The sequence below is a fragment of the Doryrhamphus excisus genome, chromosome 11 (genome assembly GCF_030265055.1).
Source record: "Doryrhamphus excisus isolate RoL2022-K1 chromosome 11, RoL_Dexc_1.0, whole genome shotgun sequence".
Lineage (NCBI taxonomy): Eukaryota > Metazoa > Chordata > Actinopteri > Syngnathiformes > Syngnathidae > Doryrhamphus > Doryrhamphus excisus.
Genome location: NC_080476.1, coordinates 12,795,506 through 12,811,186, shown reverse-complemented (window position 1 = coordinate 12,811,186; position 15,681 = coordinate 12,795,506). Strand labels below are relative to the sequence as shown.

General features: G+C 48.0%; 2 protein-coding genes across 2 annotated transcripts; one reads left to right on the top strand and one right to left on the bottom strand.

Annotated features, from left to right (window-relative positions):
• Positions 1–1,179: 1,179 nt before the first annotated feature.
• Positions 1,180–5,943, bottom strand: ppp2cab (protein phosphatase 2 catalytic subunit alpha b). The gene is made up of 7 exons (XM_058086999.1): positions 5,614–5,943; positions 3,330–3,539; positions 3,086–3,259; positions 2,919–3,008; positions 2,683–2,844; positions 2,194–2,312; positions 1,180–2,110 (listed from the first exon to the last, which is right to left on the bottom strand). Exons 1-7 carry the CDS (start codon positions 5,713–5,715, stop codon positions 2,038–2,040), a joined length of 930 nt encoding a protein of 309 aa, XP_057942982.1. The 5' UTR covers positions 5,716–5,943; the 3' UTR covers positions 1,180–2,037.
• A 3,312-nt stretch (positions 5,944–9,255) lies between these two features.
• Positions 9,256–15,304, top strand: ube2b (ubiquitin-conjugating enzyme E2B (RAD6 homolog)). Its single transcript, XM_058087984.1, has 6 exons — positions 9,256–9,467; positions 11,718–11,798; positions 12,334–12,359; positions 12,574–12,663; positions 14,199–14,287; positions 14,376–15,304. The coding sequence occupies exons 1-6, from the start codon at positions 9,424–9,426 to the stop codon at positions 14,502–14,504; spliced, it is 459 nt and encodes a 152-aa protein (XP_057943967.1). The 5' UTR covers positions 9,256–9,423; the 3' UTR covers positions 14,505–15,304.
• Positions 15,305–15,681: the final 377 nt, after the last annotated feature.

The window sequence follows — 15,681 nt, the reverse complement described above, 5'->3', positions numbered from 1 at the left end:
ACACGATACCTTTATCAGTCTAAAACATCAACACCATGAGGCTCAGTACTTAAAATAAGGTTTATGGTTTTAATGCTATTGTTGTACACAATGCTATGTGAAAGATAAACATTAAAAGCGTATATGTTTACAGTATTGTGCAGACTTTGAGGCTCGTTATTAGGCTCCGGCTAACAACAAAGTAACAGTGAACTGTAGTTCCAGGGGCCTTTTTTACCGTAATTGTAAACATTCGTGTTACTTTCATATTACTAAAACTCGAATTTAGTATTGTGGCGACGCATAGCTGTATTTTAACATCTGTGGTATGGGACATTAAATGAATTCTGTGGAAATTTGGAATGGGCCTGTTACCAGTTGCTAACATCTGGCATTAAGACCCATGAAATGCATTTGCTAACTACGGTGCTAATTAGCATGCTAACAGCTAGCAAGGCGGTCCATAATGAGGGTTGTGTACAATGACAAGACAAGTAAATATTAGACAATAAAACAAAGTATCGTGGTGTCAAGGTTTTTGGTGTGTGTGTGTGGGGGGGGGCATGATAGTAATAAATTAATAGTAGTATTATACAAAGTAGTTAGAATAACTCGGGTCACATATCATCTTGTATAACATGAAATTAACAACCATTTTTAATAAGGGTGTCATATCCAGATCGAAAGTCAAAATAATTGGAACTGTACATGGCTAAAAACAATACTAGCTAGCTGGTTTGACACCCCCGATTTAGAAGACCTACTCTCTTCAACGTCAATAATTTATTGACGGTCCCTACGAAGAAACGCCCAGCTCCCAACGGGACTTCTCGTGCGAGCTCCCCGCCCCGTGAACGAGGAGCTCGGGCACAGTGACGAGGAGCTGCCGCTGTGACGAGCCAACGTCCAACGGGAAACCTGAGGGCTGTGCTGCAGAGAGATGACTGAATGTTATCTTTGGAGGTGAAACTTGAAAAGGTCAACATTGGAACATTATTGTCGCGAGTTGGCGGAGGTTTTCTACATGGCTGTATAAATATACTCTACTATATATTGTTGGGAGCGTCTCCAAGCCTCACAGCTGCTGTCATCCAAATGTAACCCTGGAGTCCAAAAGGACTTTGGAGCTTGACGGCAGCTGGCTACAAGTCAAAGCCATGTTATTGAGTTTTATGTAGTCACATGAAAGCAGTCTTGTCATGAGGGAGCCACCTTTATCTTTATTACTTCCAATCTTTGGATGATGAATACAGGCAGGCTTGTGTCATGGGGATGAACGCTTCATCATCATGTCTTCACTCCCCACCCCTCACACACACACACACACCACCATCGTCGTCGTCTTCATTTGGGACTTTGATATATTAAAAAGAAAAAAATGTTCCTGTTCTCTTCATCTGGCAATCATATGTTACATTTCTTTACATTTACAAAAGTGCAAACAGATCATCCTATCGCCTATGTATATATGTTTCCAATAACGGAGCTGACTTGCTTCATGTAGTGCAGTGCTTCTCAATTATCTTCCGTCATTTCCCGCCCCTCTCCCACCCCTGATTAGAAATATTAGAATAAGTGATAATATTTATTCCTTTATCTGTACTGTACAGACTGAACTTCAAAATGAAACCAGGAAACGCAACAAAATGGAGAGCACACAAGCATATTCAAGAGCCAAATTGCATGTTGAGTACTAGAAATGTGTACATGTTGGTAGGTCTGCGTTGAAATGAAAGCCTCTCGCGCCCCCCAAGGGGGGCCTGCCCCACTATTGAGAAGTATTGATTTAGTGTGACATTTACTACAAGACCTTGGCAATTCATGTTGTGGTGATGATGGCACATACTGTTTGGTCCGTCCACACGCACGCACACACACACACATGCACACACACACAGCATACTAGTTCTTTAGTTGCTAAATGCATAAATAGGTCTTTGTGTGAATGTACAATGTTTTTGCTGCTGCGTAGCCCCGTCCCACTCAAGGCTGACACGCTCGTCTTCCGTATCCTGCCAATAGCGGCACCCCACAGGCTGTTCAGAGAAAGGTGGCAGGTTACAGGAAGTAGTCTGGGGTGCGGCGGGTGACATGGGGCTCCCCTCTGCGAGGCGCCGGGTCGAACTGCAAGCTGGGACGAGGAGAAAGGAAATGAAAGGGTGGTCAGGCGCGGTGATGGGGCACAAAAGCGGGCGGGATTGCCGGCAAACGTACAAGGAGTATTTGAGGGTGTCGTCGAGCTCCATGATGGCCGCCTGGTTGCCGCAGCGGTAGCAGTAGTTGGGAGCGCTGAATATCGTCACCACGTTCCTCTCGTGGCACCAGTTGTAACCCTGCCGAGGACAGGAAGCATCACGGTAAGATGGATGAGCCCACCCCAATACTGCTATGCTAACATTAGCATGTGTGTTTACTGGCACCATCTTAGAATCGCTGCCTGTTCCAACATTCCTACCATAGAGTATTTGACACTTTTCTTCTCAGATATTTACCAATTTACCTTTGCCAAAGGCCAAAGGTCACATAAGTCCCCCCTTTTCATATAAAGTCCTCCCTTAGCCCATAGCACCCAGCACAGATAGCCTGAGCGCCCCTAGTCCCCGCCACCAGGGGGCATGGTTGCGCACGTGACTCGTCGTGGCTGGACCCATCAAGTTGTGTTTAAGTGCAATGCGGCGTTGGGACGTCGGTGTGGTGCCTCACCTCCATGACCAGCTGGTGGGCACGGGACACCAGCGTGAGGCGGTTGGCGTGATTGAACGTCTCCGAGATGTCCTGGCCAAAGGTGTAGCCGGCCCCCCGAGGGGAGATGCCCCAGCCGCCGCGGTCGTCAGGGTCCGACCACAGCAGGTCGCACATGGGGCCCTGCGCGGGGACCACAGGTTCCGTTTTTGTCCAATAACAGCATCCTTTCATCTCACCGGCAGCCGGCGTCTCACCTCATGAGGCACTTCCTGTAAGCGATCCAGCGCCCTGATGTGGTCCAAGGTGTCGATGGACGGCGACAGGCCGCCATGGAGACAGAAAATCTAGAATCAAGGTTGGACTATTTACATTTGCTCACTCCATCCAAAAGAAAAGCAAAGCCGGCGGTGGCGTCGCCCACCTGAGAGTCGACCAAGGCGGTGAGGGGGAGGTAATCGAACAAGTCCGTGAAGTACTTCCACACGTTGGCGTTGCCGTACTTCCTCAGGCACTCGTCGTAGAAGCCGTAGACTTGTGTGATCTGTCTGCTCTCGTGATTCCCTCGCAGGATGGTGATGCGCTCGCGGAAACGTACCTGGGGGGGGCGGCCAGACGCACGAGTGTGAGCGACAGCAGAAGCGAAACCTCAGCGTGACGCCGCTCACCTTCAGCGCCACCAGCAGAGTGACGGTTTCCACCGAGTAGTACCCCCTGTCCACGTAGTCGCCCATGAACAGGTAGTTGGTGTCGGGGGATTTTCCGCCAATCTTGAACAGCTCCATGAGGTCGTGGAACTGGCCGTGGACGTCGCCGCACACCGTCACGGGACACCGCACCTCCTGGACGTTTGACTCCTTGGTCAGGATCTCCTTGGCCTACACACACACACACACAGACACGCACACACACTTTAGTGGCAAGTCAGAACACGTTCAACCTAGTGAAGGATAAGCAGCAGGAAATGGATGGATGGCTGTTTTGCGGTGAAGACGGCCTTGCCATGACTAAGACTTGTGTAAGAATGGAATCGGGGTTCTGACCAGAACCAAAACAAGACTCAGCAGCAAAGGAGCGGGTGAAAAGCCAGCGTGCCTGTCACTCATGTGCATCAAAGCGGGGAGCGTGGCAGGACGTTGCTGCAGGGCTGAGAGAAAACAAGATGCGCATCTATTTCCTGTCCTCCTCCGTGAGTCCCAAAACAGACGCGGATGCCGGCGCTCTGATTCACAATTGCTACCCTGACTCACGCTCTCCAAAGGCCTGGATAGCGAGCGGTACTGATGCAGCAGCGCACAATCCATGGTGCCCTCAAACTATTTTTACAGCAGGGAGGATGTGGCGTGGGTGCATCCAGGAGTCAAAGCCATCCAGGCTGTGGCGCTGCTCCTGGTGCTGCATTAAAGAGGATGCAAGTGCAGCTAAACATGCTAACTCTCCTTAGCAAGCCACTTGGGAGCAGCAAGCATTCCGACGACAGAGCAGAAAGATCACCGCAATCTACGGCGTGAACATCGGGGCCTCGTGGGCTGCCCCTCACATACGTCAGCGATGGCTGACTTGTTCAACGTACTCAAACACACGAGCTCCCGGCAGCTCGCATATTCATGACTTAACAGCCGCCGTAACATCGACTTCCTGCCTCAGCAACAAGCCCGTGTTTCAAAGGTCAAAGCCGCACTGCAACTCACAATCGGACTTTGTTGTTAGCTGAACCATGAACACACCAGCCCCGCCCCCGCCTCCTCTTCCTCCCTGCCACTGGCTCCTTATTAGCATCAGCACATCTCAGCTTTGTCACGTAGCTAAGAAAACACCTCTTATTAGCATCAACTCTGCTCTTTTTACCCATTTTGTTTTTTTATATTCTTCTGAAATAATCTCTGCTAATTTTCTTCTCAAAATATTGATAATATCCACAGCTTTTGGTCAAAATGAAGGTGATTTTATGCTGCCTTTCTTCATAAAATGCGGCCAGTAGAGGGGTGCAGCCAGGGATTCAGAGTCCCACTTTTCTCCCCCTTTATTAATTTTTGTGCCCCTGGCAGTCAAGGGATGTTAGAATTGTCCTGCCTTTGCCCCTTTATAGGGCACCCCCGGCCCATGGCGCTCATCATAAATACATTGAAACCTGTATCGTTATCCATGTGGTCCGTATGGGCTGACTTCAGTCCTGGATGAGCGCTAGCATCCCTAACATCCAGAGATGAAGGTCTTAACTTGAAATAACAATCATGCTATTGGTCAATTAGCATTGATTGCCATGTAAACACACACACAGCAATAGCAAGAAAACCAAAGTGGTGTTAATGTTTGCTGATCAAACATGTTAATTTGGTTTGTCTGGAACAAAGGAATCGGATTGACATTAGCTTCTATGGGAACTTGCTTTGGTTTGCAGATCAATGACGTTAACCAAGGCAGCACTGAATTTTGGCGCGTGTGGTAAACACCAACAGCCAAAAGGGCTCGGCGTCGGGTGACGTCACGCATCTCTAAGCCAATCAGAAGACAATGAGTGACGGGAAGGGTCATGTCGCTGACTAGCATAATTAGCTGCCATGATCATTGAAACAACTCTTGACAGTGAAGTTTCACCTAAAGCTCATCTTGTGGCAAATCGACGATGATTATATTGATTTCCTGACACAAGACGTGCCAAAACAACTAAGACAACACCAGAACTAGAACCTAGAGTTAAGAGTTTCAGGCGGCGCCACAGGTCCAGGCAGGGGTCTCTATGGCGGCCCCCATGTTGTCATCAACCACAAACCTTCCAACCATGTCAGCATCTGAAATCTAAACGCCGCGTAGGTTCCGGCTATCGGCCGGGAAGTCCACAGTGAAATAAAAAGCGCAGACGCCATTTTAAGAATTTGTGGAAGACAAGACGTCCATAGCGTGCTCACCGTGAGGGCAGGGGGGGGGGTGATTTCAAAAGAAAACATTCACCTTTTCACACAGATTCTTCACTTGTCCCTCCGTCAGCTGTTTACACTCGTTGAGCTGTTCGATCCATTGATCCAGTTCCTTCGTAAACGCCTTTTCGTCCATCGCTGCGTGTTGGTGTGGAGCGGGGACCAGAGGGGGTGCAAGTCTTTCCCAGCGGCTGAGCCAAAATGCGACAGCGGGTGTCAAGTTTCCTGTTTTTGTGGCGACCGCTGGTCTTCTCCCCCCGGCTGCAGGAGGCGAGGATGACGGCTGAACTGAAAGCAAGGGGGGGGAGACGTCAGCTGGTGATCCACCCTGACCGGGAATGTCTCCTAGCTCCGTGTCTCAGTCGCAAAACAACGCGCTTCCGCCTTAGACCATCAAAATAAAAGCACCACAATCCGCTTTGCTTTGCATGCATCCGTGTTTACTTCTAGACGTTGATGTTAATAAAGCGCCAAACGGCATTCATAACATCAGCGAATGTGTATTTGTGATTAGAATGAGATAAGAGAGACCAGGAAATAGAGGGATTTATTTTCCGGTGTGCTTTGATTGTGTCGAACTTGTCGCCGCATGTTTTCGTCTGATGTGCTGCTAGAAGTGGAGCAATCCACGCCATGACAGAGCATCGTCATGTGCGCTTGTGATGCGCCAATGATGTCACCTGTTTGCCAGCAGGGAGTGGAAAACACTCCAACACACCTGTTGTGGTCTACGTCATCATGTGCTTAGCTGTTTCTCCTGGACTAGACGCCAGGCCAGGCCAGGGGGATCCAAAGTGCCAAAGGGGGACCATTTTGTTTTGTATTGTATTTTGTTTATTGTTCTTTTTAAAAATCACATCTTTGTCTTTAATATTTCAACGTCATGCCACTATCGATCCTCATAAAATGACCATATTGTGATACAATAAAATGTTTATTTTCCCCTTTTGCTGTTGTTTTTTGGGAACCCCCGCCCATCCACGTGACGTTGATCGTTGTAATGGAAGACGTTGATTGGGTGTGACGCCGTGTGACATCATTCCTCTTATGGCCGCCATCAAGCTGCTGAGATTTCATTGCTGTCGCAGGAGCTAATTTGGGTAGAAGTTCAGATCATAATCCGCTGTGAGAGGACGAGCATTTATTATTGATCTTCTTAGCAAGGTAGCAGAAGGAAGGTCACGTGATGGCAACGTCGACTAAGCTACCGGTGTTTGCCAAACAAAAAGGAACGGAGGAAGAAATAACCTCCCCATCCCTCCTCTCGTTCTCAGCCAATTAGGAGGCAGGAAACCTGAAACCATGACAACAGTCGGCAGCTAGCTCCATCTCGGCTCCCGAGCGCCACCTGATGTCGGCTACGAGGGCTAGCAGCGCGTCATACGCATGCGTACACGTTTCTGGTTTCATTCAAGACATTACAGCACGTCCAGACGACCTGCTTTCAGATGACGATGTTTATTGTCTCCTGCTGCCATGCTAGCTATCATTCGGTCACACCGAACGTGCCGATATGAGGGCTGATGGTATCATCATCGTGGGAGGGAAAACACGAAGGAAGGAAACGTTCCTCTCGCGGGTGGGCACAAACACAGGAGAGGCTAGCATGGGTTAGCATCATCTCACTTCCGTTTTCCGGAAATCCTCCTCTCATATCCGCCTCTGGCGATGCCTGCAGCATAAACCTACCACTTTTATTGCCAAAAATGTACGACTTTATTCTCAAAATCTCAGATTACTTTTCTGATTTTTATCACGAGATATATATATATCATGTATATTTTATCAATATACACAAAGAAAGTTGGAAAACTAAAGAAGAACGACTGTAATGTCACGAATATTAAGAGTGGTGATTTCATTTGAATTATGAAATAGCAATTATTTGTTTTTCAAGTCAATATTATATGGGAGAAAGAAAACAAAATAATGTTTGAAAATGAGAAGTTGTAATATGGGAATAAAATAAAATGAGAAGAAAATGTAGGCAAAGAAGAAAGTTGAAATATTTGGAATAAAAGTAAAACAAATGGGAAAAAGAGCATAGAAATAAGGGTGGCCCGCCGTGGTGTAGTGGTTAGCGTTCTGGACTTTGGAGTGGATGCCTCGGTTTTGAATGTTGTTGTTGCAACAACAATGTGAAAAAGAAGTTATAAATTAGGTTGGGCAAAAAGTTATAATGTGAGAATAAAGTCAAAATATTACAAGGAGAACGTTTACAAATATTATTTAGGAGGAAAAGAACTACTAAAAAAGAACAGGCTTTTTCTTGAAATATATAATACTACGTCTTAGCATTAACATTAGCATTCCATCTAAGTGACCCTTGCATCCTTTCATTTTCCACTATGTGGCCCTAGTTTGGACACCCCTGCTCTAAGTGGTCCATAGTGGTCCATAGTGGTCCGTAGTGGTCCATAGTGGCCCGTGGTGGTCCATTGTCTACACGTGTCCTGCCAGTGGCTGGCCACCGGTCCAGGATGTACCCTAGTGAGGATAAGCGGCATGGAAAAGGGATGGATGGATGAGAAGAACGGGTGCCGTTGGTGTGTTGATGTACCTAATAAAGTGGCGGCTGCGTTGTAAATATAAATACACCCACACGACACTGGAGGGGCGTCAGTGAGATCCCAGTCAAAGCTGCAGCGTATTTCCATTAGCATGTGAAGGCAGCAGCACTGCTATCAATAGAGCAGCAGGCCTTCACCGTGCTGAGAATGTAGGTCACAGGAGGGGAACCTTTCCCACTCACACAGGAATCCAAGTGGACATGCTGTAGAGCGTCTGCACCAACGGGAAGTCAGACAGAACAAACACATCCATACAGAAAATGGTGGTCGGAGCCGGGGGCCTGCTGGCTGAGACACCAACTTCACTTCTCCTGTTTGCTCCATGAAAAGATGATCTTCATGTTGTAGCGTGTATCTTAGCTGCACTTCCAGTCGTTGCATGTGGATGTTGATTTCAGCTTCTCCGTGTTGCCGTGTCAGCGTAATCTCCACAGGGCCTTCACAATCAGTGCTGGCTCACGTCAAGGAAACATGTACTTGGACTGCTGTCCGTCATCCACAATCCTCCTGTCAGACATGACCACACGCCTTCTCTCTCCCGTCTCTTCCAAAGCAGCTAATGAATGAAACTAATGACACACCTTCTTTTCAATGGCTTCCTAATGACACTCCAGCCTTCTTGCCACATAAAAGATCGCTGACCAGTTTTTGCACAACCACAATCCTCGTGTGAGACATAACACACGTCTTTCTCTTTTCTGTGCCCTCTAAAGATACAAAAATCCAGGACACACCTAATCCACCCAGCAAAAGAGCTCCAAAAAGCTCCACCAAGGTTTTCTGTTTTTTTAGAAATATTTTGAGCCACCAATAGGTGGGTGGCATTACATGCATTAATTAGCTGCTTCTTTTTATCTAACAGAGAAGAAGAAACAGACTGTGTTTATGTCTCACATAAAGATTGTGGATGACAACAGCTACTCCTGTCATAGAGGATCTTTGAGCAGCATAAACATATCGATTGTATTGAATGTATGACGATACGCTCCATTTGGTGAAGGCAAAACTAGTAGCCTCGGACATGCCCACAGTAATGTAGCAATCATGTAATAAACATGGCCATGTGCGCGTCATTAAAGGGGCAGGGCCTCTGCTGGTTAGCTCCGTCAGCCGGTGACGTCATCACATGTAGCGAAGCTAGCCAGTTGTTTTGGGAGCTAAAGGAGGAAAAAAGGCTCCAAGCGGAACCGACGCCGCTCTTGGGTACCGCACGTCCATCGCTGTATGCTGCTGGTTTAGTTCACCTTTGTATTTTTTAATCACACTTTTCAATAATGTCCACCCCGGCGAGGAGACGACTTATGAGAGATTTTAAAAGGTACCGCAGTCCCCCTCCTTGTTGTGTGTGTGTGTGTGTGTGTGGCTAGCAGCTAGCAGGGTTAGCCCGAGAAGCTAATGGCTGCTAGCTTAGTGTAGCGACTGCTGATGATACTCATCAACACAGAGTCGTTTGGAATGGGAATAAACACACAGGTTGCCTCCGTAGTGTTGAAAGACGACGTCCGTGTTCGGGATGTGCTTTGGACGGCATCCGCTGTTAGCATGAGCGGGCTCGTCTGTCCTCGGGCTAGCTGGCGTCTTATGTTGTTTGCTGATGAGATTGTCGCTGATTGGGGACAACCAACCAAAACCACTTGAATGGCTCGTCTAGTCCACCCGACACACGCTAAGCCATCGTGGCGGTATCGTTCCAACTAACGTCGGCTTTGTTTTGGAACCTTACCCATCATCCACAGACCTGGGTCTTTCTCTTCTTCTGGTCTTCAAAAAACATAAAAACGGGTTAAAAAAAAGGCAGGTAATGAATGCACGTCATGGGACACACCTATTCTGCCTCCATCAAAGCTCCACCTCCATCATGTGAGCTGATATGAAGCACATTGTTGTTATGAACATTGTTACGCCCAAGAACTATGTTAGTGGTGTATTGACACCTGGCCACCAGCGACTAGAGACCAGCGACTAGAGACCAGCGACTAGAGACCAGCGACTAGAGACCAGCGACTAGAGACCAGCGACTAGAGACCAGCGACTAGAGACCAGCGACTAGAGACCAGCTACTAGATACCAGCTACTAGCTTGAGCACACACCGGCTCCCAATGCCTCAGGCCACTAGCCAAAGGTCCCACTACATATTGGAGCTTTTAGCTTTGGAGGCTAGGTGTGGCGTTCCTGGCGTTCCTTTCTATTTTGCTATGGGAAATCATTGCACCCAGGAAGGACGTTCTCTAAAAAGCATGACATAGCATAGTTAGCATGACTGTACCTGTTACTAGAAACCCTTGCTGGACATGTTTGGAGGTGTTTTGATTTCTGTGCATGAATTAGCTGCCTCTTTTCTATCTGTTTTTATATCTTTAGAAGGCACAGAAAAGACAAAGACGTGTGTTCATGTCTCACGTAAGGATTGTGGATGATGGGAAAAATTCCCCCCTCACAGTGCACTTTTTCTTCAAGGGGGGCTGTGGTGCTGATTTTGGGCCCTTTGTATGTCCTTTGTGGGCTCGTGTAGAGCAGCTACACACCATCGCCATCCGTTTTCATTTATTACACCACTCCGTTGTGAGTAGTAAATGAGTGGAGAAGTTGTGTGAATATAACAGGTGGTTGCAATGTGCTACATATGGCATCCCTGGGTCTGTCTTTTGTTGTGCGAAGATGCTGTTGCATTGTCCGGCAGTGCGGATTATGTGTCCTGTAACTCTACGCTAGTCCTCAGGTGTTGACATAAACAACGGCAACAGATGAGGTGATGTTGCCTCCCCTTCTTTACCACAATCCTACCAGATCACCACGGCCCTGCACACAATGGAGGGGTCTGACACAGGAGCTGTTGTTCCCCGTCTTGTGGTTTGACTGGCAGCGCTGAACAAACGCACTGCATCACACGAGCGTCGCTTTCCAATATTCTCACCTTCTCGTGTGGCTAAAGAAGCTTAACACGCACCTGACTGTGTCAGTCACAACTACTTCTGTGGACTGGAAACTGTCAGTGGGAATAAAATGGCAGTCATTGATGAAAGGATTTTTGTTCAATGTAAGGAAATATACGGAAGAAACCTGTTTGGGTCAAAAGGGTATTTTAAACCATGAAGTATTTTATGGTTTCAAGCGAGGGATGCATCCATCAGGGTTTTATGCTGCTGATTCCCATACCAGTCATCCAGGGCTGATACGGATCACATGGATTGATGATACATTGGGGGCTATAGGCCAGTGGTGTCGTACAAAGGGGAAAAGTCAGGACAAATCCAAGGTCCCTGACTGCCAGGGGCCACAAAACAATAACTGAATAATGACCATTTTAAGACTGAAAAATATGGCGGTGCCTTCCATACACATACAATGATCAGGATGCCTTGAAGAAATGCCATCAACTGTGGCGTTTGGTTTTACAGCATGCTGAGGGAGATTAGTGGTATAATTGCAGTGGGGCAACCAGACGCCACGTTGGCCCACTTTCTCTTCACCTGGCTTGGTGGGTGGTTGTCATGGCAACCAAACATCAGGCGCAGTCGCCGGTGTTCCGCTGACATTTCTAAACGTTTGTGTCGTCTCCATCTGCAGACTTCAAGAGGACCCTCCCACCGGTGTGAGCGGCGCACCTTCAGAGAACAACATCATGCTTTGGAACGCTGTTATTTTTGGGTGAGCGCCCCCGCCGCCCCACCGACGTGTAGCTCGGTACACGTGTGAACAGGATGTAGTATGTCAGGCTGTGGATGAGACCTTGATATTTGTGGGCCGTCTTCCCGGGGCATTCGGTCCATCCTGAGAGGACCGGACTGAACGCCCTGGGAATGCAATGGCCTGGAGGAATGGGAATGTTTGTTGCATCTTGGATCTTCCTTGTGATTTTGTGTTAATAACTAATCATAATGCCTAACCCCGGCTCACCCCGAATCCGTCACGGCGCCCTTCCTAAACCGCTGATGTAGGCTCACACCAGCTCCGACTCTGATGGACGTCCAAACAGAAAGAATCCATCTGGGGACTAACTGTCTGCTACTTTGTGTGCTACTTTGTAGAGGTGGGATTGGATCAGGACCGGGCCTGCAAAGGATTGAATGTGAGCCCGGGGTTACGCAATGCATCCCTCTAGCATACAGTCCAGCCTCTCTTTTCTAGATTTCATCAACGTGATGTTGATCTTGTCCTCCTTCTGTCCTCTGCCTCTCCACAGGCCTGTAGGCACGCCTTTTGAAGACGGTACGTTGCCCATGTAGTATTGTGTACTTAGAGCGCTAGCAAATCAACCGGGTAAGTAGTTGACTGGCATCCATCACAGCTGGTAGGGGTGATGCGGGGCTTCATCTTCAGCCTTGTGGTCCTGATGCTGCTGCTAACAGAAAAGAAGACCAGAGCGCCCACTCTGGTGCCGTGGGGGATTTGTGTAGAAAGTCATACGTGTCTTCATCCACAGGAACATTTAAGCTGCTGATAGAGTTTTCAGAGGAGTACCCCAATAAGCCTCCCACGGTTCGCTTTGTCTCCAGAATGTTTCACCCCAATGGTAAGCTGGCGTCTGGATGTGCTGCTTTATTGGCATCCTAGCGTGTCAGGAGACAAGATGATGCATGCCACCAGGACGATGGCAAGCCACATGGGCATACTGGCTCGTTATTAATATTTCTATAAGGGGACTTTTTCCCTGCTCATTGCTCCTGCCCTTCGATGGAACGCTGTGGTTCTATAAGCATGGATGGACACGTACACGTGGACAAATCATTGTGTGATTGATTGATTTCTTATTGCCAGACATTTGACATTCCGAACAAGAAGTCTTGCCACATTTGGTGAGGTCTTTTGACACCAATAACGAGTCCCCTTTCCCTGGATTGGCCTTCTTGTTAGTGTGCCTTTTCCGGGACAACCTGATCAGGCTTCTATTGCCTTGGGGGCCACAGCACCACCCGATCCTCTGGCATGGGCATGACAGCCATCAAATATCCTAAAATATCCTTCTGCGTCTTGTTCTCCTGGAGCCAATATCATGCATCGTCTCGGCTCCTGACTTGGGTGTGTGGTGGCGTGGAAGAAGTACAGGGGTGTGAAAGGGTTCCCCCCTTCCTGATTTCTTCTTTTTGTCATGCTTCAATGTTTCAGGTCATCGTTAGTCCATGACAACACAAGTCAACATTTGATGCAAAGCTCCATGGCCATGTGTGGAAAAGTCATTGTTAAAACATATCTTAGTCCAGATGAATGGAGATCTATTAGCGTGAGATTATCAGCGCCATTTCTTGGGACTCCAGCCAACCACAGTGAGAGCCATTATCCTCAAATGGCCAAAACATGGACCAGGGGTGAACCTTCCCGGGACCTAAATTACTCACCCGAGAGGTCACAAAAGGCCCGCAGGCCTCACCGGCCTGGGTCCAGGTCAGTGTTCATGACTCCACCGTAAGCCAAAAGCAGTTCCTAGACCAAAAGCACTGCTGAAGAAAAAGAACATTAAGGCTGGTAAAACATCTTGATGACCTTTGGGAAAATACTCTGGTGGAACTTTTTGGAAGGTGTGGGTCCCATTTGAGGGAAAAAAAAAAGAGTCAAAGACGGTGGTGGTAGTGTGATGGTCTGCTGTGATCAATGGAAGCACGAATGGGGGGGCCATCTGTGGGTGAGCTCAAGCTGAAAGCAACTTGGCTTCTGCAGCGGAACCATGATCCCAAACCAAAATGAAGACTTTGTCCTGAGCCGAATCCTCTTGAGATGCTGTGGCAGGACCTTCAAAAGGCCTCGATGCTGGAAAAGCCTCCAACAACAAAGATCCCAAAGGCTGGATTGCACTTGTTGCTGCTAAGGGTGGCCCAAGGCCCCTTCTTAGCTTTAGGCCAATGACGTTTTCCCACAGGGCCATGGAGCTTTGGATGGTTTCATCAAGTGTTGACTTGAGTTGTCATGGACTAATATTGACGTTTCTTTCATCATCTCAAACATGCCAAAGAAGAAGATATCAGGAAGATCTCAGCGCTGTGTGTGATGACGGTTGATGAAGATAGAGTTGAGTACTCATGACAGCTTTTGCCCCCCCCCCCCTTTCCCCAGTGTATGCAGATGGAAGTATATGTTTAGACATCCTCCAGAATCGCTGGAGTCCCACGTACGACGTCTCGTCCATCCTCACCTCCATCCAGGTGGGCTATCTCCGCTTCCAGCCCAGGCTTGGCGTGTACTCTAGTCACATGACATGTTCACCATATTAAAGCCAGCGTCTTTACGCAGTCGTTGCTGGACGAGCCCAACCCCAACAGCCCCGCCAACAGCCAGGCGGCGCAGCTCTACCAGGAGAACAAGCGGGAGTACGAGAAGCGAGTGACGGCCATCGTGGAGCAGAGTTGGGTGGACGTGTGAAGTCGTGTTCTCTCTCTCTCTCACTCTCTCTCTCTCACTCTCTCTCAACCTCCTCCCATCATCACCCTCCTCTTCCTCGTGTGTCCCTGGCGTGCGTGTGGAGAGCAGCAAGCATATCAGCAGACTCAAGTGCCACCCTCCAAAACACGAACATTAACTTGCTGAGGCAACAAGAGATGGGGGGGGGTCAATCTTAGGCTTTTGTTTCTCCTCCTTTGACTTTGTTTTTTAATTGCATGATGTGAAATAAGTTATTGCTAACAGAACGTGTAATATATCCTTGTTTGCTTGGATCCATGCTGTTCGTAGTTCTGCCATCTGCCGTGCACCACTCCTTTGGAAAGAGCAGTTTCATGACACCCCCCCCCAAAAAACAGGCCTTTTGATTGGGTATTGTCTGTCCTTCCCTGGATAAGTCTTTCACACTAAAACAGCAGCAGGTCTCTACGGTGCCGCTGAGGCCTGACTTGGCTTCTCTTCAGGAAGACTTCCTGCTCTGAGGTGGAAGACGGGAGTTGGGAGTTGTTTCCTTTTCCCTTTTCAATTGAGCAGGAGTAGCGAGTGCATGTGAAGGGGTTCCCATGACACTTTAGCGGCTGCAGGTGACAGCATGCCCCTTCTTCCACCCCCCCAGCCAATGAAAAGGCATTGTGACAAACACTCGTGGCAAGGATTTATTTCTCCTCATCAACAGAAGGGATATGTCAGTTTGTGTATCAAAAAGAAAGTGTATACTTATAACCATATGCTGTATAAACATAATAAAACACATTTTTCAGATGGAAGGTTTTGGCCAAACTGAATTCACGCTTGATATGATCCTTTCAGGCGGGAAGCAACATGACTTCTCCGCTATGTGGATCAGGGCTAGGAAAGCTGTGGCTCTCACTGGGAACCACCATGATGTCAAGTTAGATATACACAAATACTAAAATATACAACATTCTCATGCATTTTCATCCATCAGTTTGCATGAACTACACGACATCTGTCCTATCCAGTTTGCCTGGCGTGTCCCACCTAGTCTTTCAGCATGAACTAGACCCTAAGCCTAACCCTAGTGATGAAGCCTCAGAGGCCAAATGTCTTCTAAGACAAACAGAACGGTCCAGTTGCGATTGATTGATCTGAACGTTTCCACCGCAGTGCCAATGGTGGCTGTCCTTCCCCGTATCTT

Bases quoted from the DNA above. Each gene is read 5' to 3' on its own strand.
- ppp2cab (XM_058086999.1), bottom strand. From the start codon at position 5,715: ATGGACGAAAAGGCGTTTACGAAGGAACTGGATCAATGGATCGAACAG. The intron at 3,260-3,329 runs GTGAGCGGCGTC...CGCCCCCCCCAG, and splicing joins CTCTGCTGGTGGCGCTGAAG to GTACGTTTCCGCGAGCGCAT. The intron at 2,313-2,682 runs GTGAGGCACCAC...TGTCCTCGGCAG, and splicing joins CCCACCAGCTGGTCATGGAG to GGTTACAACTGGTGCCACGA.
- ube2b (XM_058087984.1), top strand. From the start codon at position 9,424: ATGTCCACCCCGGCGAGGAGACGACTTATGAGAGATTTTAAAAG. The intron at 12,360-12,573 runs GTACGTTGCCCA...CTTCATCCACAG, and splicing joins AGGCACGCCTTTTGAAGACG to GAACATTTAAGCTGCTGATA. The intron at 14,288-14,375 runs GTGGGCTATCTC...GTCTTTACGCAG, and splicing joins CCATCCTCACCTCCATCCAG to TCGTTGCTGGACGAGCCCAA.